This window comes from Protopterus annectens, chromosome 9.part0 (genome assembly GCF_019279795.1).
Source record: "Protopterus annectens isolate FY-2018-M chromosome 9.part0, PAN1.0, whole genome shotgun sequence".
In the NCBI taxonomy this organism is placed as follows: Eukaryota; Metazoa; Chordata; order Ceratodontiformes; family Protopteridae; genus Protopterus; species Protopterus annectens.
The window spans coordinates 622,854,638-622,875,307 of NC_056743.1; the positions used below are offsets into that span (position 1 = coordinate 622,854,638).

The 20,670-nt window shown below is 37.8% G+C and overlaps 1 protein-coding gene across 2 annotated transcripts in view; it reads right to left on the reverse strand.

Moving 5' to 3' along the window:
- The window catches only part of C4B (complement C4B (Chido blood group)), an 876,141-nt gene that overhangs the window by 831,935 nt on the left and 23,536 nt on the right, over positions 1-20,670 (reverse strand). For both annotated transcript variants that reach the window (XM_044083184.1, XM_044083183.1), the window contains exons 4-6: positions 10,335-10,405; positions 9,719-9,807; positions 8,799-8,881 (exon numbers count right to left, since the gene is read on the reverse strand). In XM_044083184.1, coding sequence (XP_043939119.1) covers positions 8,799-8,881; positions 9,719-9,807; positions 10,335-10,405 — 243 coding nt within the window. The remainder of the gene's footprint in view (positions 1-8,798; positions 8,882-9,718; positions 9,808-10,334; positions 10,406-20,670) is intronic.

Here is a 20,670-nt window from a genome sequence, read left to right on the forward strand (position 1 = left end):
TGGCATAGTGGTATGTTGTTCTGACTCTTTTGCGCAGGGACCTTGGCAGTAAAATGTATGGTGGTAACAGCATTTTATTCTAGCAGCTTTCCAAGATTATACAAGCAATGTTTAATGTGTCCCTGGTTTTTGCCCTTTTGACCCACCCCAATAAATTTGGCTTTTTCCAGACTTCTTGTGCTGTGAAGTTGAGATGCAGTTGAGTATTGAGTAGATTTTACAAGGAGCTGAGAGCTGCAGGGGAAGAGAAGTTTAGCGCTGATTATGCTAAATCAGCTCACATTGCTAATAGCACAACAGGTTGTGTACTTGCTTTTGATGGAGAAGGTTGTTGGTTCTACTCCCATAAGGGGTGAATGCTGCCGTACTGAAAGTTAAGATACTAACTATGAGCCTGTTATCAGTTTGCCATCCATTTCCTATTTCAATATTACTAGCTTATTTTTAATGTAATTTAGGCAATTTATTCCTCAGGGGCATCAGACACTTTATTTTTCGATGAAACCATGAAATATAAAGGTGATTGCTAGCAGCAACCTCTTCATTATGGATTTATTTAATGTGGAATTATTTAGATGACTTTTTACTACTTCAGAGATTGTGCATATTTACTGATAATGGTGGACTGTAGAATTGTGCATATTTACTGATAACAGTGGACTGTAGAAGTTTGAGTAGACTTTTATGATGAAAATGTTCTGAATTGGGCAGTTTTGTTTCATTGTTTACTGGAAAAATGTTCAAAGCAATAGGAAGGTGTATCAAAGAGCACATGTATGTTTCATATGCAAGGGGACTATGATTTGAAAACAGCCCAGAATTAATTTTTATCTGCCACAGGTAAAATGTATTTTCTTTGAATGTGGGTTTTAATGTTGTTTCAGTGAATGTGAGTTTCAAGGGTAGAAAAGTTTTAATGCCAAGTTTGTTTAGCCGATGTTTTAGTGTTTGTGCTATAAAATGCAAAATAAAACTTTCAAATGAAGTTCAAATCATCATAGAAGTAAGTATGCACATTAGTGTTTATGGTAAATGGAGTGAAATAGCAAAGTAATGGATCATTGGAATGGCTGCAGGGGGAGGCTCCATTCAACCATGGTTTTGTGAGGGGGAAGGGCAGCAAACTTAGACAGCCCCAGCTGAACTATACCTCCCAACTGTCCAGATTTTCAAAGAATGAATAGATTTTTTGCTTCTTATTTTTGGTTTGTTCCTCATAAAATTTGTGGTTTTCTGGCAAATCATTTAGGAATTAAGTCACTAAATAATGACAAACTAGTTTCAGACTTCATAACCTTCAGAAAAATGCATGCTAAAGTAAGACCTGTTCTATCAACTGTCCCAGTTTATACAAGAGCAATTTTTAGTACTGTTTATATGTTCCCCCAATATATTTGGCCTTGTCCAGATTTATGTCCCAGTTTATACAAGAGCAATTTTTAGTACTGTTTATATGTTCCCCAATATATTTGGCCTTGTCCAGATTTATTGCATTAACAGGCTGAGAGGTACATGCAAATAAATTGCTTTATAGAATTAGGCATAGCCAAACCTCTGAACTGTCCCTGATTTTGGCTCAAAATGTTGCTCTTCCCCTAATGATCCCTCCGCAAAATAGCAATTTTAGAAGAAAACATGGAGGGTTTATAATTAAGAAATAACTGTAATAATCAGATTACTTTTATTTCAGAAATGCATGTAGATTATTTTATTTTGTCAGCTGCTCAAGTTAGCAGTACTAATATTAAGGTGTCCCTTCTTTGACAGGTTTGCAGCTGTATTGTGTTGCTATTTTATATTTTTACATCACATTTTTGGTCCATTTTTCATAAAATTGTATTTTTTTTGGCAAATTAGTGACAAACAATCAAAGACTGAAGTTAGAAAATAATGACAGACATTTGAGTTTCAGATTTCATACCATTCAGAAAATTCATACTAATGCAAGACCTCTATTAGCTTTCTAAGTTTATAAGAGCAATATTTTTAAAATTGTCCTTATTTTTGGGCCTTTGTCCCATTTCTTTGTATGGCTTTGTCCAGATTTCTTGCTCTGAGGTTGAGAGGTATGACAAGTGTGTCAGGGCCATCACAAGTCAGCCAGAGACATTTCAAACTGTGACATACTTGTTACACCCCACTCCACCATGTAGTGACTCTGGATGTGTCGAAGCAAGGCAAGGAGTAGTTATGCAGTGTAAATGTGCAGAGAATCCCACCCATCCAAGGTAGACACAAGTACTAGAGTGGCTTTTCATCTGTCCTTGATTTTTACAGAATGGTCTGGTTTCTGTCATATTTTTTGGACTGTTGATTTATGCTTATTACTCAAAGTGCCTGTTGCTTTGTGTTTAAGTAGCAATACTTTAATGACCATCAGGTAAGCTTGGCTGAGATTGCAAGATGCAAGTAAGCTTTAATAAGCATACTGTTAAAGAATTGCCAACATTGAAAGCCTTTCTATTGCCATGTAGAGAATACTTAACTAGATAATGTATAAGCCTTGGGTATTGAAATGCATATGCCAGTATTTGTAATAAAGGACAGAATTACATTATTTTAAGAGTCTCATTACACTTGGAGACTTCCAGTCATCTCTGCAGGCTTTACCCGTAAACCGAATGCCAATCGCATAGTCCATAACCTGTACAGTAATCCTTTTAAGCAATGTATCTTGAGCTTATTTCTTGTTTGCTTTTCATTTTTTACTTTGGTCATGTTTTCCTCATGAAACAAGTAGATGTCAGGCAGCAGGTATTTTTTTGGATAAGAAACATTTTTACAAGTGGGGGCATCAGAGATTTCTACTTTCAGCATGTTACTTGTTACTTTAATAAAGCTGAATATAAATTATAATTAGAACTGCAGTGCAAGAAGTGGTTTGAGTTGAGTGCTGCTTGTTTTTCTTATACTTGATTTTGACTGGCATTCCATTAATGTATTTAAAAAAAAGTAATTTATTTTTCATGCCTCACAACCTTTTTTGTTTCCATCTAGATATTAAGCTGTCATGCAGCCAATGCATTGAAATATTTTTATTCTTCTACATTTCATTTTGTCTTGTTTGGACTCTCATAATGATGGTGTGGCACCCAGTGCAGTATATTTAGTTTTTGTGGTTTGCTACTACAGGTGTGTGTATGTGTGTGTGTGTGTGTGTGTGTGTGTGTGTGTGTGTGGTAGGGAATACCTCAGGCTTGAACCCCGTACCTTGTATGCAGGTGTTAAAGACCTGAATTACCTACCCAACACCATTTCTTAAAAAAAAATTGCAGATTTTTGCCTCATATTTGATCTGATCTGTTCCTCATAATATCTGTGGTTTGTAAATGTTGCCATGCTTGATATTTGATGGTGCAGTGGTAGCATTGTTGCCTCACAGCTGCAGGTTTTCAGGTTTGCTTCTTGGCTGGGGTGCCTTCTTTGTGGGGTCTGTATCTTCTCTCTGTGTTTGTGTGGGTTTGCTGTTGTGTCCTCCCATGTTACAAAGACATGTCTGCATTATTTCTTCCTGGGCCTCTGCTGAAATTTTTTTTTGTTCCAAGTCAGACTGTCCTGATTAACAAATGTTAAATAAAATTGACAGGCATTTGAATTTCAGACTTCAGGTTTCTGAATGTTTAATTCCTTGCATATTTGATGGTGCAGTGGTAGTATTGTTGCCTCACAGCTATAGGTTTTCTGGTTTGATTCTTGGCTGGGGTGCCTTCTGTGTAGAGTTTGCATCTCCTCTCTGTGTTTTTGTGGATTGGCTCTGGCGCCCTGTCATTTTACAAAGACGTGTCTGCAGTATTTCTCCCTGGGTCTCTGCTGAAAATTGTTTTTGTTCTGTCAGCAGTAAAATTGACAGGCATTTGAATTTCAGTTTTCAAGTTCTTCAGAAAATACATAGTAACACAACCGTAACACAACCTTTTATTCTGGCAATTTTCTAAGTTTATAAGATGAATATTTGAAATGTGTCCCTATTTTTGGGATTGTATTCCCCCATTATTGGCTTCGTCCAGGTTTTTTCTGCTAAGGTTGGCAGCTATGGCAAGAACTGAATTCACTGAATATGTTTGAGGGCTGTATTCCCTCATTACTGGGTTTGTGCAGGTGTTTTGTACTAAAAGGTTGACAGCTATGATGAGAACTGAATTCACTAAATGATAGCCATTTAGGTTTCAGTCTTTCTCTTTTACAAAGCAGCTGATTTGGCATAGTGGTATGTTGCTCTGACTGTTTTGCACAGGGACCTTGGCAGTAAAATGTATGGTTCTAGCAACTTTCCAGGATTATACAAGCAATGTTTGTGTCCCTGGTTTTTGGGCTTTTGACCCCCCCCAATACATTTTGGCTTTTTCCAGTTTTCTTGTGCTGCGAAGTTGAGTATTGAGTAGATTTTACAAGGAGCTGAGAGCTGCAGGGGAACAGAAGTTTAGTGTTGCTTAAGTGAAGTTGGTTTGCCTTGTTAATAGCGCAACAGGTCGTGTACTTGCTTTTGATGCAGAAGGCTGTGGGTTCTACTCCCACAAGGGGTGGATGCTGCCGTACTGAGAATTTTCTTGGTGAAGATACTAACTATGAGTCCGTTATCAGTTTGCCATCCATTTCCTCTTGCAATATTACTAGCTTATCATTTTTTAATGTAATATAGGCAATTTATTCCTGAGGGGCAACAGACACTTTATTTTTCGATGAAACCATGAAATATAAAGGTGTTTGCTAGCAGCAACCTCTTCATTAGTTACAGATTTCTTTAATGTGGAATTATTTAGATGACTTTTACTTCTTCAGAGATAGTGCATATTTACTGATAATGGACTGTAGAATTGTGCATATTTACTGATAATGGTGGACTATAGAATTGTGCATATTTAATGATAATGGTGGACTGTAGAATTGTGCATATTTACTGATAATGGTGGACTGTAGAATTGTGTATATTTACTGATAATGGTGGACTGTAGAATTGTGCATATTTACTAATAATGGTGGACTGTAAATTGTGTATATCTACTGATAATGGTGGACTGTAGAATTGTGCATATTTACTAATAATGGTGGACTGTGGAATTCTGAGTAGACTTTTATGATAAATGGTGTGAACTCGGCAGTTTTGCCATTATGGGTTCATGCGTTTTGTTTCATTGCTTACTGGAAAATGTTCAAAACAAATTTAAAATGCCCTCTAACAACTGTAATATATTGTAAAAGGAATATAATTTAGTACAATGAGGAAGGTGTATCAAAGAGCACATGTATGTTTCATATGCAAGGAGCATATAATTTGAAAACAGCCCAAAATTAATCTTTATCTGCCACTGGCAAAATGTATTTTCTTTGAATGTGGGTTTCAATGCTGTTTCAATGAATGTGAGTTTCAAGGGCAGAGAAGTTTTAATGCAAAGTTTTCATTTTGAGACTGCATTGCTTTGTTAAGTAGATGACTTAGTGTTTGTGCTGTAAAATACAAAATAAAACTTTCAAATGAAGTCCAACTCATCATAGAAGTAAAGCAGTATGCACATTAGTGTTTATGGTAAATGGAGTGAAATAGCCAAGTAATGGTTCATTGGAATGGCTGCAGAGGCTCCATTCAACCATGATTTTGTCAGGGGGGAAGGGCAGCAAACTCAAACAGGCCCAGCTGAACTATACCTCCCAACTGTCCAGATTTTCAAAGAATGAATAGATTTTTGCTTCTTATTTTTGGTTTGTTCTTCATAAAATTTGTAGTTTTCTGGCAAATCATTTAGAAATTAAGTCACTAAATAATGATACACTGAGTTTCAGACTTCATAGCCTTCAGAAAAATGCATGCTAAAGTAAGAACTGTTATTCTATCAACTGTCTCAATTTATACATTTTTTTATTACTGTTTATATGTTCCCCCAATATATTTGGCTTTGTTCAGATTTACTGTATTAACAGGTTGAGAGATACATGCAAATAAATTGCTTTATAGAATTAGGCATAGCCAACCTCTCAACTGTCCCCGATTTTGGCTCAAAATGTTGCTCTTCCTCCTAATAATCCCTCCGCAAAATAGCAATTTTGGAAGAAAACATGGAGGGTTTACAATTAAGAAATAACTGTAATAATCAAAGTTATAGATTACTTGAAATGTATGTAGATTCTTTTATTTTGACAGCTGCTGAAGTTAGCAGTACTAATATTAAAGTGTCCCTTCTTTGACAGGTTCCCAGCTGTATTGTGTGGCTATTTTATATTTTTGCATCACATTTGGTCCATTTTTCATAAAATTGTGTTTTTTGGCAAATTTGTGACAAATCACTAAAGACTGAAGTTAGAAACTAATGACAGACATTTGAGTTTCAGATTTTATACCCTTCAGAAAATTCATACTAATGCAATACCTATTCTATTATCTTTCTAAGTTTATTAGAGCAATATTTAAAAATTGGCCTTATTTTTGGGCCTTTGTCTCACTTCTGTGTATGGCTTTGTCCAGATTTCTTGCTCTGAGGTTGAGAGGTATGACAAATGTGTCAGGGCCATCACAGTCAGCCAGAGACATTTCAAATTGTGACATACTTGTTGCACCCCACTCCACCATGTAGTGACTCTGGATGTGTCCAAGCAAGGCAAGGAGTAGTTATGCAGTGTAAATGTGCAGTGTGTCCCCCCCATCCAAGGTAGACACAAGTACTACAGTGGCTTTTCATCTGTCCTTGATTTTGCAGAACGGTCTGGTTTCTGTCATATTTTTGTACTGTTGATTTATGCTTATTACTCAAAGTGCTTGTTGCTCTGTGTTTAAGTAGCAATGCTTTAATGACCATAAGGTAAGCTTGTCTGAGATCGTAAGATGCAAGTAAGCTTTAATAAGCATACTATTAAAGAATTGCCAACATTGAAAGCCTTTCTGTTGTTGCCATGCAGAGAATACTTGACTAGATAATGTATAAGCCTTGGGTATTAAAAGACAGGATTCCATTATTTTAAAAAGCTCATTACACTTGTTGGAGACTTCCAGTCATCTCTACAGACTTTACCCGTAAACTAAACAGAATGCCAATCATGTGTGGTCCATAACCTGTACAGTAATCCTTTAAGCAATGTATCTTGAGCTTGTTTCTTGTTTGCTTTTCATTTTTTACTTTCATGTTTTCCCCATGAAACAAGTAGATAGTTCTCAGGCAGCAGATCTTTTTTGGATAAGAAACATTTTTACAAGTGGGGGCATCACAGAGATTTCTACTTTCAGCATGTTACTTGGTACTTTAATAAAGCTGAATATAAATTATAATTAGAACTGCAGTGCAAGGAGAAGTGGTTTGAGTTGAGTGCTTCTGGTTTTTCTTATACTTGATTTTGACTGGCATTCCAGTAATGTATTTAAAAAGTAATTTGTTTTTTCATGCCTCACAACCTTTTGTTTCCATCTAGATATTACGAAAGCTGTCATGCAGCCAATGTATTGAAATATTTTTATTCTTCTACACTTATTTTTGTCTTGATTGGACTCTCATAATGATGGTTTTCCACCCGGGGCAGCGGATTTAATTAAAGTTAGTTTTTGTGGTTTAGAGCTTAGCCCCTCCCCTTTCTAGTTGACCCCACCCCTTCCCCTTGACCCCACCCATCCAGCTGTCTCCTTTAGCCCCCCTTTGATTTGAAGTCACCAGCCGCCACTGAGTAACACTTTCCTCAGAAACAGAGGTTTCAGATTGAGAAGAAAATTCTGAAACACAGCATTCAACCTCCAATCCCTGCTCTTCTGACTGAGAATCAGAGACAGTAGAAAGGCAAATCCTTTTTCTTTTCTTTCCTGAAAAGGAAGTGGGAACCATAACATTAGAAATTAACTCACTAGCAAAACACATCAAATATTTCCTGTCCATAAAAATGGAACAGGCACTCTGGCTGTCTTTCCTGTCAATGTGGTAGACCGTCACCTGAGGCCAGCAAGAGTTGTCATCCCTTGCCCTCCATAAACCCAAAAAAAAATTTCTATCCCCTGGTCCTTAGTGGTTGTAGGTATCACACCAGAGGGACTACCAGAGGGACCAAGGAAAATTATGAGTGCTCAGAGGAACCATATCTTGCCACAGCAGTGTCAACACTGACTGAGGCACAATTGGAACCAGTCATGTGAACAAAGGAAGAACTGTGGAGGCCAGTAAATTCTCTACATGTTCTGCTGCGAAGGAGACAGAAAGGAGAGATTTGGTAAATATTATAGCAGCTAAAAGGTGTTTCTGATGTAAGAAAAACACTGACAGCCCACAAGACCACTGTTTACTTGCCTTAACATCCAAACTACATCCAAACAGTACATAGATGTGTAGGAAACAAAGTAAAAAAATATATATTTTGCAATGAATGTTCAAACATGCATTCATACAATAAAAAATCCCTTGACAAGAATTGACAGGCCAAAATATAATAGTTTTCTAGCCTAAAAAACAATATTTTCACAGAAAGAAACACACATTTTTCCTCAGAAAAAATAACAGTGTTGAAGGGTTTTCCCACAGGAAACTTCTCTGCCCAGTCCTAAAGTCTGGCTAACCAAATGACAGGTCCAGAAAGCCCACCATGTCAACATACTTCCCAGCAATAATGCTCAGAAGTGCTTGGTGCGTTGCCTTTATATGGAGCTCCACTAAAATCCTTGATAGTTACAGCACGTGGAGAGTGCCCATAAGCTTTGGCAAACTTCCTGGTTATTGAAGAGGCTAGGATTCAGATAGTTAACACTACTGATTTCAGTGAAAAAAAAAATGTAACCTATCTTAGCTGGATATGCAGTGAATGAAAAGATGTGGAAATAAAACACAAGTACTTACCAAATTTCTTTACTTCAAATTCTGTTGTCACATTAGACATTGGAGAGTCAGAGAAATAGGCCATAATCCTCCAAATTCCAGATCTGCATATGTGAACAAAATAATCACTAAGAAAATGCATTACTCAGTTCATTTGATACAGTATTTCGCTTCCTACTAATACAGTTTTTGAGTGACATTTGTTTCTTAAATGAAGCAGTACACTAAGACGACCACTGATTTTTTTTTTTAATCTGCCAATGTCATTTTGAATAACACCATGAACATCCTATTAATACATATTACAGATAAGTCAACCTCTTATGGATGTCCAGGATGTCAAAATATATTTGATTATCTGTCATGAATAAATACTCCAACTATAATAATGCTAAATGCAAGGAGCAAGCAAGATCCATTATTAACAAAAAAGATATAATATACAAATTTGATGTCCTGAAGATAGAAATGGAATAACACGTTCAATTCAAAATGCACTACATTTTTTTTTTGTTTAAACTAGTGGATTTTGTGCAATAGGGTCTTTAAAAGAGCATGCTTGGACACCGAGCTTCAAATTCACTGCTTTGTGGCTTTTTGTGCATTACAAACATAAGTACACTACAAATCAAAATACAAGATTTTGTATTCATTATAATAGTATCATGCATGTATAAGTAAACTAAGACAACATATTTCCCATTCTCACCGACTTCATTTCACCCTACAATAATTTGTACTCTAACATTAAGAATTTGTCAAATAATGACAATTTTGAAATTTACATTGTCCACAAATCACACAGTTATATGCTAGAGACAAAGGTTTATTATGCTGTATTTATGGGTCAGTAGCACACTGAGATGCGGAACAATTAAGCATTATACTAATGTTACACTTTTGTATCATGATACATGAGCAGTGTTTTGCATTTAACTTACTCTGCAATGTCTGGAATCATAAAATGTTCGCTAATGATGGAGTTTTGAGAAAACTTCTCTTTGTGCATAACTTGGATATCTCTGGAATTCTAAGAAACAGCAGAAAATGCAATATATTTAAAACCAGAAATCAAGAATGCAGATAAACATTTACAAACTATACCTAAAGAATAACAAATCCATACTGAAATGAAACAAACTGAAATGTATGATGGACTTTTACGTGGTATATGCTGGCTTTTTACCTTCTATTTATTTTAATTCTCTATGTGGCACAGATGATGTTGGCATTAATTTAATGTACCTTAAAGTTTTCTATGTGTTTTATTTGTAACAACTTTAATTTGGGATGCTGCCCTTGGGTAGTTTTTACTTTGATAGCATCTGTAGTCAAACCAGAAGCCATGATTCATTTGCACTTTTCATAATGCTTAGATAGTATATACAAGTTTAATAAACTGTGCAAAATTGTCATGAAGACATTAATTATCAATATTTATAAGCAAAAGTTTCACTTAACAGTCAACCACCAACATCCCCAAAAGAAGGTTTAGATTTCAGTAGGTTGGAGAGATAGGACTTTCATGACAATTGCAATTACATGAAATAAACTTACAAATACTTGCAAGGCAATTGCCTCCTCAGTGGGTTTCATCATGTGGTCCAAGGTAAACACACGAAACTGGACTGCAGAGAGAAAGAAGATATGTTACTAAAAAGCAAGACTTGCCTAATACATGGGCACAGGTTTAAGCATGAGTCTGTTTAGCCTAATATCAAAACTGCTTTAAGCATCAAATCTGTGGCTTATACAAGTAATGATCTGTGACTTTTTTTCAGTAAATGCTGCATTTATCAACCAGCAATAACTAAAATTTAAACAAATAATTCCATGACTGGTACAACTGAATTAAGAAGACCATCTGCAAATCTGATGTTACTCAGATTTGAAAATGACTTATGAGTATTTCAGTTATACACAGTCTCTGTAAACATGATTTTCTTTACTTTTAAAAAGTTCACTCTGTTAATATGAAACATTTAATACTATTAAATCATCAGTGTGTTTGCAGGTGGAAGCTTTTCCACTGATTAGACAGAAGGATGTTGATATGCTCTGATAATCGTGTTGCAATTTATACTGCTTACACGTTGACACTGTTGGAGGGGAAGTTTTAGCCCTGCCAGTATGACTGCTAACCTGAGCTCAACAAGTGAGTCCAGCATTGGAGATACCAGCTAGAAAGTTAGGAGAACAGTGGCCAGAGCTGGTTCTTCCATTCATAGGGAAAAGATTGAGGGGCCATCCTTAGGAAGTACAGCTGGGTGGAAACCAGAACATGAACTCCCTAGTAATCCATTTATCTAAGTGGACAGTGTGCCTCAGACAGACTGGGTACGTAGACCTCCAAAAGACCATTACCACTGTGAGCAATATGCAGTGTTACCCAATGCTCATTATAGTAGGGGAACCTGTTAGGTAAATTCAGAAAGTGCCAACAACATGCATCTATAAAAAACACAGCTTGAAAAAACAATCAGGAGAATGACATGATGTACACAAGAGGAGTTTAGGACAGAAAAGAAAATATAAAAAAAAGATACTGAAGATACTGAAAAAGATGAGCACCTTGTAATCAGAAAAAGCATTGGGAATTTCTTGCATGGAGTGCAGTGGAACAGGAGACAATAGAGGAGCATAATTATATTTATTACTGGCTGTTTAAGTTTGACTTGGGAAATGGCCCACCTTTTTTTTAAACAGAAAACATCTTCATTAAATTATTACTTATGGCATAGGCAATCATACATTTATATAAATGAAAACAAACCATATTGACATAATCCCAGCTGCAAGCATTTTACATCACAAACCATATTGACACAATCCAAGTTGCAAACACTAAACATCACGTACAATTTACGCAATCATTGTAACTCAAACATTACATAGACAGTATATACTCATTGAAGTCCTGCCTTCTTTTAAACCTCATTCCTCCCATGCATGTATTGTTCCTACAATTCCTATTTTTTCCTATGTAATTTGCTCCTATCCCAATTCCAGTTGTTTTATCTTTGTTACTATATTCACTGCTTCTAGTGCAGTTGGTTTAGACATTGATTTCCATTTTCTAGTAACTGCTTTTTTGGCAGCCACCATAATGAAACTCAGCAAAGCCTTACTATGCCTAGGCAATTCCAATTCTGTATCATAACGCATAAAAATCATTCCATGGTTACACCATTTTGCTCACCCAGTATCTACAACATAGTATTCTACAGGGAATCCTTAAAGTCTGCTAATTCATTACAATCCCAGAAAATATGTTCTCAATTATCTCTATCTTCCCCATCACACCTCCAACATTTGCTGTCTATCTGAGGAAAAATACTCTGGAGTCTGCTTGAGGTATAAAAATATGTATATAAACATTTCCACAAATCCTAAATATTCTAGATGTTGTTGCATATTTGAGAGACATTCACCTATCCCCCATTGTTTCTTTATGAATTGCATATCCAATCTCTCTTCCCAATCCTTTCTAACCGCCTCTGATTAATCCGTATAGTCGTCATGCAATATTTTATATGCTCTAGTAATTATTCCTATTTTAACAGCATTTTCTGTTCTAGATTCTACTAAAAACTCTCCCAGTCCTGGTCTTTCATTTAGGACCCCCCTATTTCTTTCTTTTTGCATATACTCTAATATCGATCCTTGATAAGGAAGGCAATCTTTAACCTGCACCCCAAATACATTCTTGGCGACTTCACATTCTATTACCTTTCCCTCTCTAGTTATTTTCTCCTAATATCTTGTTTCCTTTGCCAATTTCCTCCAATAATTCCAGCCCCCTCTTGCTTACTGTCTGTATCCCTAATTGCATTCATCCCTATCAGCAGAATCTCCTTTCTCCATTCCCCATGTTAGTTTGGTTCTTAGAATACCTTCTGCTACTTTATGAATATAATATTCTGTATGGTTACTGATATTCTTAAAAGCCTACATCCAAAATCCCAGTCTAACCTTGTTTTTTGAGCTCCCCTGTTTCATCATCACCCTTCCCTTTTGAATTATATGTTTCAGCTTGTGCTATGTATAGGAGCCTTAACTGTGTAGCTCTGAAATTCCCCTTCAAATCAGCTAATCTCAATCCACCTTGTTCTATTGGAAAAAGCAGCTTATTCCACTTGACTCTCGTTCTGTATAGAGACAGAATGAAATCCTGCTATGGATTCAGTACTGCATGCTGAAATGTTTGATTAATCTTCAATGAGATGTTATAATATGCATTATCTGCAGTCAAAACTTCTACTTCTTTGAAAAGTTGAATGTGAATGATGGAAAAAATTACTTTGTTGCAAGTAACAGAAAGATTCTCCTTACTGATAGCCACATTCAAAGGAAGTTAAAATTCCCACTCAGTCTCTTGCTATTGTAGAAGTCTGGAAGGAACTTTTGTTTCTTTCATAGGTTCATAAGTTGTCACTAGGCTAAGTACAAGTCTAGCCATGTACCCCAAACCCATTTGAATCCTGAGTATCATGGGCATTTATATGAGGAGGGGACATGTTAGTAAGGAGGAGGTAATTAAGGGATTTGTGGGGGGGGGGGTTAAGTGTGTTTGGATAATACTTTTCTTATTGAGAGCTTCTGTCCATAAGAGACATGGGAGCCAGACTGGGAGTAAATTTATGATTTATCATCCACTTGTCAAGGTTTCATTTGAACAGGGTCTGGGATGAATTCTGTTTTACATCAGTGGAAGCCTATACCATAACATTGGGATCATTTGGGACATATATCTGTCACTCCAGCATGCTCTTTTATGTCACAAGTGAAGTTCAGATCCCATATATCTGTCGCTCCAGCATGTTTTTTTATGTCACAAGTGAAGTTCATATCCTTGGATCTAGTGTTTCTGGTGCTGTTGTTTTGTGCATGTGCAACAGATCCATAAGGGCTGGGGCTGAGGAACCCCTGTAAGCCAGGCAAAGATCCCCTATCAGCAGCCTGTAGGAGACTGAATACAGAGACGTAGCCTTTAGGCAAACAGTATAGAATGGGAAATTCATACCTTGAATTCTCCTGGTAAGAAATCTTTGTGGGCATTCCAACTGTTGCAAGTGTCCGGTCAGGTCAATGTCAAAGGGGGCATTGTATTCAATGAAAGGTCTGATAAGAGCAGCGTAGAGTGATATTATAACTTCCTTGGACTTGGATTCCATATCCTTACCTATAAGTTGGGCAACATAGAATGATTTTTTTACTACCTTAGCTATGTGTTAATCAAAGGCCAGACTGCTGTCCACGTATGTTCCCAGATCCCTTTCTACTTCAGCTGCTCGAAATGTTAACATAAAATTTGCCTTAAGTGTTCCACGACAGTAACATTAAATAAGTCAGCTGCCATTTGCCTCAGCAACTCACCTGATTCTGCATCTCAAAATCTTGACAAAAAGTTGTTTGTCTTTTTGTCTTTTCCCGGTTAGGGTTCGCCACAGCGGAACTCCGGTCCGCTAATGATTGGCAGTCGATTTTTATGGTGCCAAGTTGCCAGCCCGACATCCAGCCTTCAGCGAAGGCACACCCATTCACGCATGTCTTTCAGAGTCCACTCGACCACGGGGAGGACATGCAGACTCCACACAGAAGGCACTCCAGCCGAGAATCAAACAGGAGAACCTCTTGCTGTGAGGCAACAATGCTACCGCTGTACCACCGCGAAAGAGTACTATTTCAAAAAAATTAAACACATGCAGCACAGAATGCATGTACTGAGCTTGCGACAGTAACAGCAAGTGCAACATTTGAAGTGTAGTAACCAACCAACCCCCAACTCCGTACTTTATATATAATACCATATATATATATATATATATATATATATATATATATATATATATATATATATATATATATGGGTCCACTACTTTCGGCTGTTCCCGTTAGGGGTCGCCACAGCGGATCATCTGTTTCCATTTCTTCCTGTCCTCTGCATCTTGCTCTGTCACACCATCCACCTGCATGTCCTCTCTCACCCCATCCATAAACCTTACCTTAGGCCTTCCTCTTTTCCTGTTACCTGGTAGCTTCATCCTTAGCATCTTTTTCCCAATATACTCAGCATCCCTCCTCAGCACATGTCCAAACCAACATAATCTCGCCTCTCTGGCGTTGTCTCCAAACCTTCCAACCTGAGCTGACCCTCTAATATACTTATTCCTAATTCTGTCAACCCTTGTCACACCCAGTGCAAATCTTAACATCTTTAACTCTGCCACACCCAACTCTAGCTCCTGCCCTTTTGTCATCGCCAACCCATGTAACATAACTGGTCTCACTACCCTCTTGTAGTCCTTCCCTTTCACTCTTACTGGTACTCGTCTATCACAAATCACTCCTGACACTCTTCTCCACCCACTCCATCCTACTTGCACTCTCTTCTTCACCTCTCTTCCACACTCACCATTACTCTGAGCTATTGATCCCAAGTATTTGAACTCATCCACCTTCGCCACCTGTACTCCTTTCATCCTCACCATTCCTCTATCCTCCCTCTCATTCACACATATATATTTTGTCTTAGTCCTCTCTAGAGCACATCTCCATCTCTCCAGGGTCTCCTCCACCTGTTTCCTACTCTCACTACAGATCAGAATGTCATCTGCAAACATCATAGTCCACAGGGACTCCTGTCTGATCCTGTCCAACACCATTGCAAATAAGAAAGGGCTCAGAGCTGAACCTTAATGTAATCCCACCTCCACCTTAAATGCATCCGTCACTCCCAGCGCAGACCTCACCACTGTCACACTACCCTCGTACATATCCTGTACCACTCTTACATACTTCTCTGACACTCCCGACTTCCTCATGCAATACCACAACTCCTCTCTAGACACCCTGTCGTATGCTTTCTCTAAGTCTACAAAAACACAATGCAACTCCTTCTGACCTTCTGTGTACTTCTCCATCAACACTCTCAGGTCCACTATGCAATCCCATAACACTGAAATCTTGAATTTAAGTATTTTGAAATTACATAGCTGAAAACATAAAATTCTGAAACCTGCAGAAGTGCGAAATTCAAAATCCCGAAGCTCAGAGGAGTTGAATTAGCGTTTCTGCAGTGTGCAAATGGATGGGTGGAAGTTTAGGTAAGTATGTATGTGTAAGTGTATTGGTTAGGGGCTTTAGTGTGTGTAAGTGTGTGTTGTGACTGTGATGTGTGTGTGTGAGGGACTGCAAAATGTGTGGGTGTGAGTTTCTTTTGTGTGTCTGCGAGATCTCGGAGTTAGAATATTTAAGTAGGGGGGGTGTGGGAGGCACAGCCCTCTAATGGGGGGTGCAGGGGAGATTGCCCCCCTCCTTATCTGTAGTGTAGTATTATATATTTGATTGTGGGGGGAAGTTGTGTGTCTGAGTATGTGCATGCTGTATGTGTAGAGTATGTTCGGGATTTAAAATTTCGTGGTTATGGGGTTTTGGGATTTTGTGTTGTAGTTGTGTTTTCGGCTATGTAATTTCAAAATACTGAAATTCAGGATTTCAGTATTTTGGGATTACATAATGGACCCATATATATATATATATATATATATATATATATATATATATATATATATATATATATATATATATATATATATGCAGACATATGTATAAAACTGAAATTAAAAATTACTAAAATCAGTCAAAGGATTGACACCATTCACTTGTCAAACAACCACACCTGTAAAAACTATAGAAAATGTTCTTCTTTCGGCTTATCCCGGTTAGAGATCGCCACAGCGGAACTCCAGTCCGCTAATGATTGGCAGAAGATTTTTACGGTGCCAAGGTGCCAGCTTGACGCCCAACCTTCAACGAAGGCACGTAAACCTATAGAAAATGAAACTGGGAAATTCCACAATGGAGTTTTTACTTCTATCAATACCACCTACTACTTTTCAAATCCATATTGCTAGCTCATAGTATTTGAATCAGCCAGAGAAGCACACTGAGAGAAAAGACCAAACAAGGCACCTTACTGGCCATCTATAAATGCAGCTCTGTCGTCATCCATGACAACCATTATTTAAAAATTTCTCTGACCACCCCCACTTTGATCACTTTTGCAATTTCTAATTTGTAAATTTCCTACAGTGCAGGCTTAGCATTTCGGTTTGAAAATTATTTATTTATTTATTTATTACATTTGTTTACCGGGAAAGTCAACTGGGCCTAAATGAGCCCATTTTCAGTGGAGGCCCGGGGAGAAAAGCTCCACACTAATTACATACAAGGAAATGTTAACAAACAAAAGCAAACTAAGTTGAGCGGTAGTAGTGTCTTCAGTGAAAATAATAACAACAGTGAAATTGTTTACAATAATGGTACAAGTATAGAAGTAAAAACAGAAAATATTCAAATGCAATTATAAATGTATATACATAAATTATAGCAGAGGAGAGTTAACTTCATGGGAGAAAAGAGGAGGGAAAAAGTCAAGCTAGGGAGACAGCAGCAGGAGTAAGCATAGTAGAAAAAAAGTAGACGAAATACCAGTAATTAAATGAAGTCAGGTTTTGAGGTTATTTGTTGGGGTCCAGGCGCATACCCAGTGAGAGGAGAGATGTAGTCTGAGAGATTTTTTAAAGGATGCAAGATTGCTGGTAGTCCTGAGTGAAGGAGGGAGATTATTCCATAGCTAAGAGACAGTAAAGGAATACATTTGGCTAGCTGAGTGCCTGGGTTTGTTGACAGTCAGTAACATTTTGTTTTCAGACCTGAGGTGCCGATTAGGATGGTACATGGTCAGTATGGAGGAGAGGGAAGGGCTAGTTGCTGGGCAGTAGATAAGTTTATGGGCAGTAGTTAATTAAAGATAAGTGAGATAGTGAGGGGATTCAAGCCAATTAAGTTGATGCAGAGAGGAACAGTGGTGGATGAAAAAGTTTGCATTAGTAACAAATTTAGCGACTTTGTAGTAGCATGAGTCTAGTTTTGTTTTCAGGGAGGACTGTAGATTGGGGAGGATGGGGGCACCATATAAAAGAGTTGGAAGCAGGAAAGAAGATGCAAGGGCCTTTTTAGCAGAGAGGCTAAGAAAATAGTTGTGCCTATAAAGGGCTCCTAGCCTTTGATGTGTTTTTTTGATGTTGCTGTAGATGTGAAGATCAAAGGCTAGTTTATCATCAATGATGACACCAAGCAATTAGGTACTTGGGACAACATCAATGACAGTGTTGTTTTGTGAATGAACAGAGAATAGTGACTTGTCAACAGAGCTAGATTTTGTGGGTGTAAATATTAGGAGTTTTGTTTTATTTGAGTTAAGGACAAGATGGTTCTGAGACATCCAGGTTTCGGTAGAAGTAAATGCTGCTTGGATAAGATGCTGTAGTGCAGTGACCGATTTAGAAGAGCAGATAATAGTCGTGTCATCTGCATATTGGACAACCGGTCTGTGGGTAAGAGTGGTGTGAAAGTTATTGACAAATATACTGAATAAAAGGGGACCCAGTATTGAACCCTGGAGTACCCCTGTGTTTGTATTGATGAAAGGGGAAGAAGTGTGCTGCCATATAGTAGATTGTTGTCTATTGCTGAGATAGTAAATAAAGCAATGTAAAGAGATAGGCCAAGGTTGGAGAGTTTAGTAAGCATAAGGGAGTGTAAAACTGTGTTGACTGCCTTAGATAGATCAAGAAAGAGTGCAGAGACTAAGGAGCCAGCATCTCAAGCTCTGTTTGCTATATCCAAGAAGGCAACGAGGGCAGTGTTAGTGCTATGTCCTGGCCTAAAGCCATGTTGAGTGGGGGAAAGGATTTGATGTTTTACCAGATGACTAAGGAGCTGAGTATGAATGTACTTCTCTAGTATTTTGGAGATGGGCCGGAAGTTTGAGATGTCAGAGTTGTTGCCGCCTTTATGAAGTGGAAGGAAAAAATGCTTTTTTCCAGATATCAGGTATGCATGCTTCCTGAATGGACCTACTAAGGAGAATGCAGATAGGGTATGCAATGGAGGACCTACTAAGGAGAATGCAGATAGGGTATGCAATGGAGGAGGCCGATGCTTCCTGAATGGACCTACTAAGGAGAATGCAGATAGGGTATGCAATGGAGGAGGCCGATAGCTGTAAGTATTCTGCTGGTAAGTTACCTGGAGCTTTGTTACATGGTTTTAGTTTATGAAGAAGTTTTTGGATGGTGGAGGTGGGTATGGGTGAGAGTGAGAAAGTAGGTAGAGGATTTGAAGGGGAATGCACTAATCGTGGTACTAGTGGATAAGGGGTTGATGGGTGGAAAGATGGTAGTAAGTTTAGTAATGGTGTCAATAAAATATGTGTTAAAGAGTGAGGCTAAATCAGGGGGGTTCTGGGTTTGTGCATGGATTATTGTTGGTTCCTGGAAGGAGAAGGGAGTTGATTGCTCCCCAGAATTTCTTAGGGTTTTGTTTATGTCGATCTTGGATAAATTGGAAGTATTTTTTTTTTTTGTTTTTGAAAACTAAACATTTAGCCTGATTGTGAAGTTGTTTATATTGCATAAGGTTGGAAGTAGTTTTGTTTTTCTGCCAGGCTTCCCAGGCTTTGTCCCTAGCAGACATAATTTGCCTTGTGGAATTGGCAAGCCAGCTGGCATGTTTTGCCTTGATTCATTTTAGCCAGAGAGGGGCATGAGTATTTAGGATCCTAAGAAATGTAGAATTAAAGAATTCTACAGCTTCATTGAGTGGGAGAAATTTTAGTGGACTCCAGTTAGTGTTCTTCAGGATGTCATTGAAGGTATTTGCAGAGAAATGGGAAAGATCTCTGGTATAGCGATGTTGGTGTATGTTAGGTATAGAGGTGGACTTATGTATTATGAGTGCTGGAAAGTGATCACTGATGCTATTTGGGGGGGTGCCGGAGGAGGAGACTTTATCTGTGTCAGAAACCATGATCCAATCCAAGATGGAGCCTTTGTTATTTTTATTGTCAGGTCTGGTCAGGTCTTTTAATTTTTATTCTGATGTTTTGGGCAGTAATTTAAGTTGCAATAATAAAGCAAGCTAATGTTATTATTTTGTGGGTCTATATTATACATTTGAAGTTTCAAAACTATGAACCTCATATGTGCGGCAACATATGAGCAAAGTTTGAAACATCGAAAAAATATAATAAAAAAATTTTAAAAAATTACCTCAACACTCTGAGCAGGGGGGCAAGTCCACACCCCCTACGTAAATATACCAACTCTGAGATTGCACTTCAGTGCAGAAAAGGGAAATTTTCCCATCTGTTTCGTATGGAGCTGCTGCTTTTCACCTTTGAACTGTTTAAAGTTTGATCATATGGTGTCGACCATATGACATTCAAACTTTAAAATGTTCAAATAATTAACAGGGACCCCATTTTGTGCAACTAAAAAACAATGAGAAGATACAGTAAAACACTCATGTTTATCATTGACCATATCCTGTCAAAACCAAGGTAGACAATAAGCAAACTATGTGGCTAGAGGTGGCTTAGAATTCTTTGAAATACATTTTTAAAGAAATGCAGAGAATTACTGTCCTAAAACAGATGTACCCACTCCCCTGAGTGGTACTGCAGTATATTTATGTAGCAGGTAGGCCTGCACCTTTTTATTTCTACTCCCAGTATATGTTCCCAATATCTCATCCTATGATTGTGAACACTTCTTCTGGAGTATATTATTTCCTTATTAATTCTACTTAATATGCCCTCTCTATAGTCCCTTTCAAACCTAGCGTCTTAAAAAAATGACCCTCCAAGAATGTTGTTGGAATGAAACTGATAACTATGTCAAATCTTTATGTCTTCTGTCAAGGTGTTGGCTCCATGATACACAGATGAAACCCTGATCATGACCAAAACATCCTTGTTTTGATCATTGGCACATACATTAGAGGAGCCAATGATGGTGGGGGGGCAGCAAGGTTTTTTTTTCTGTCT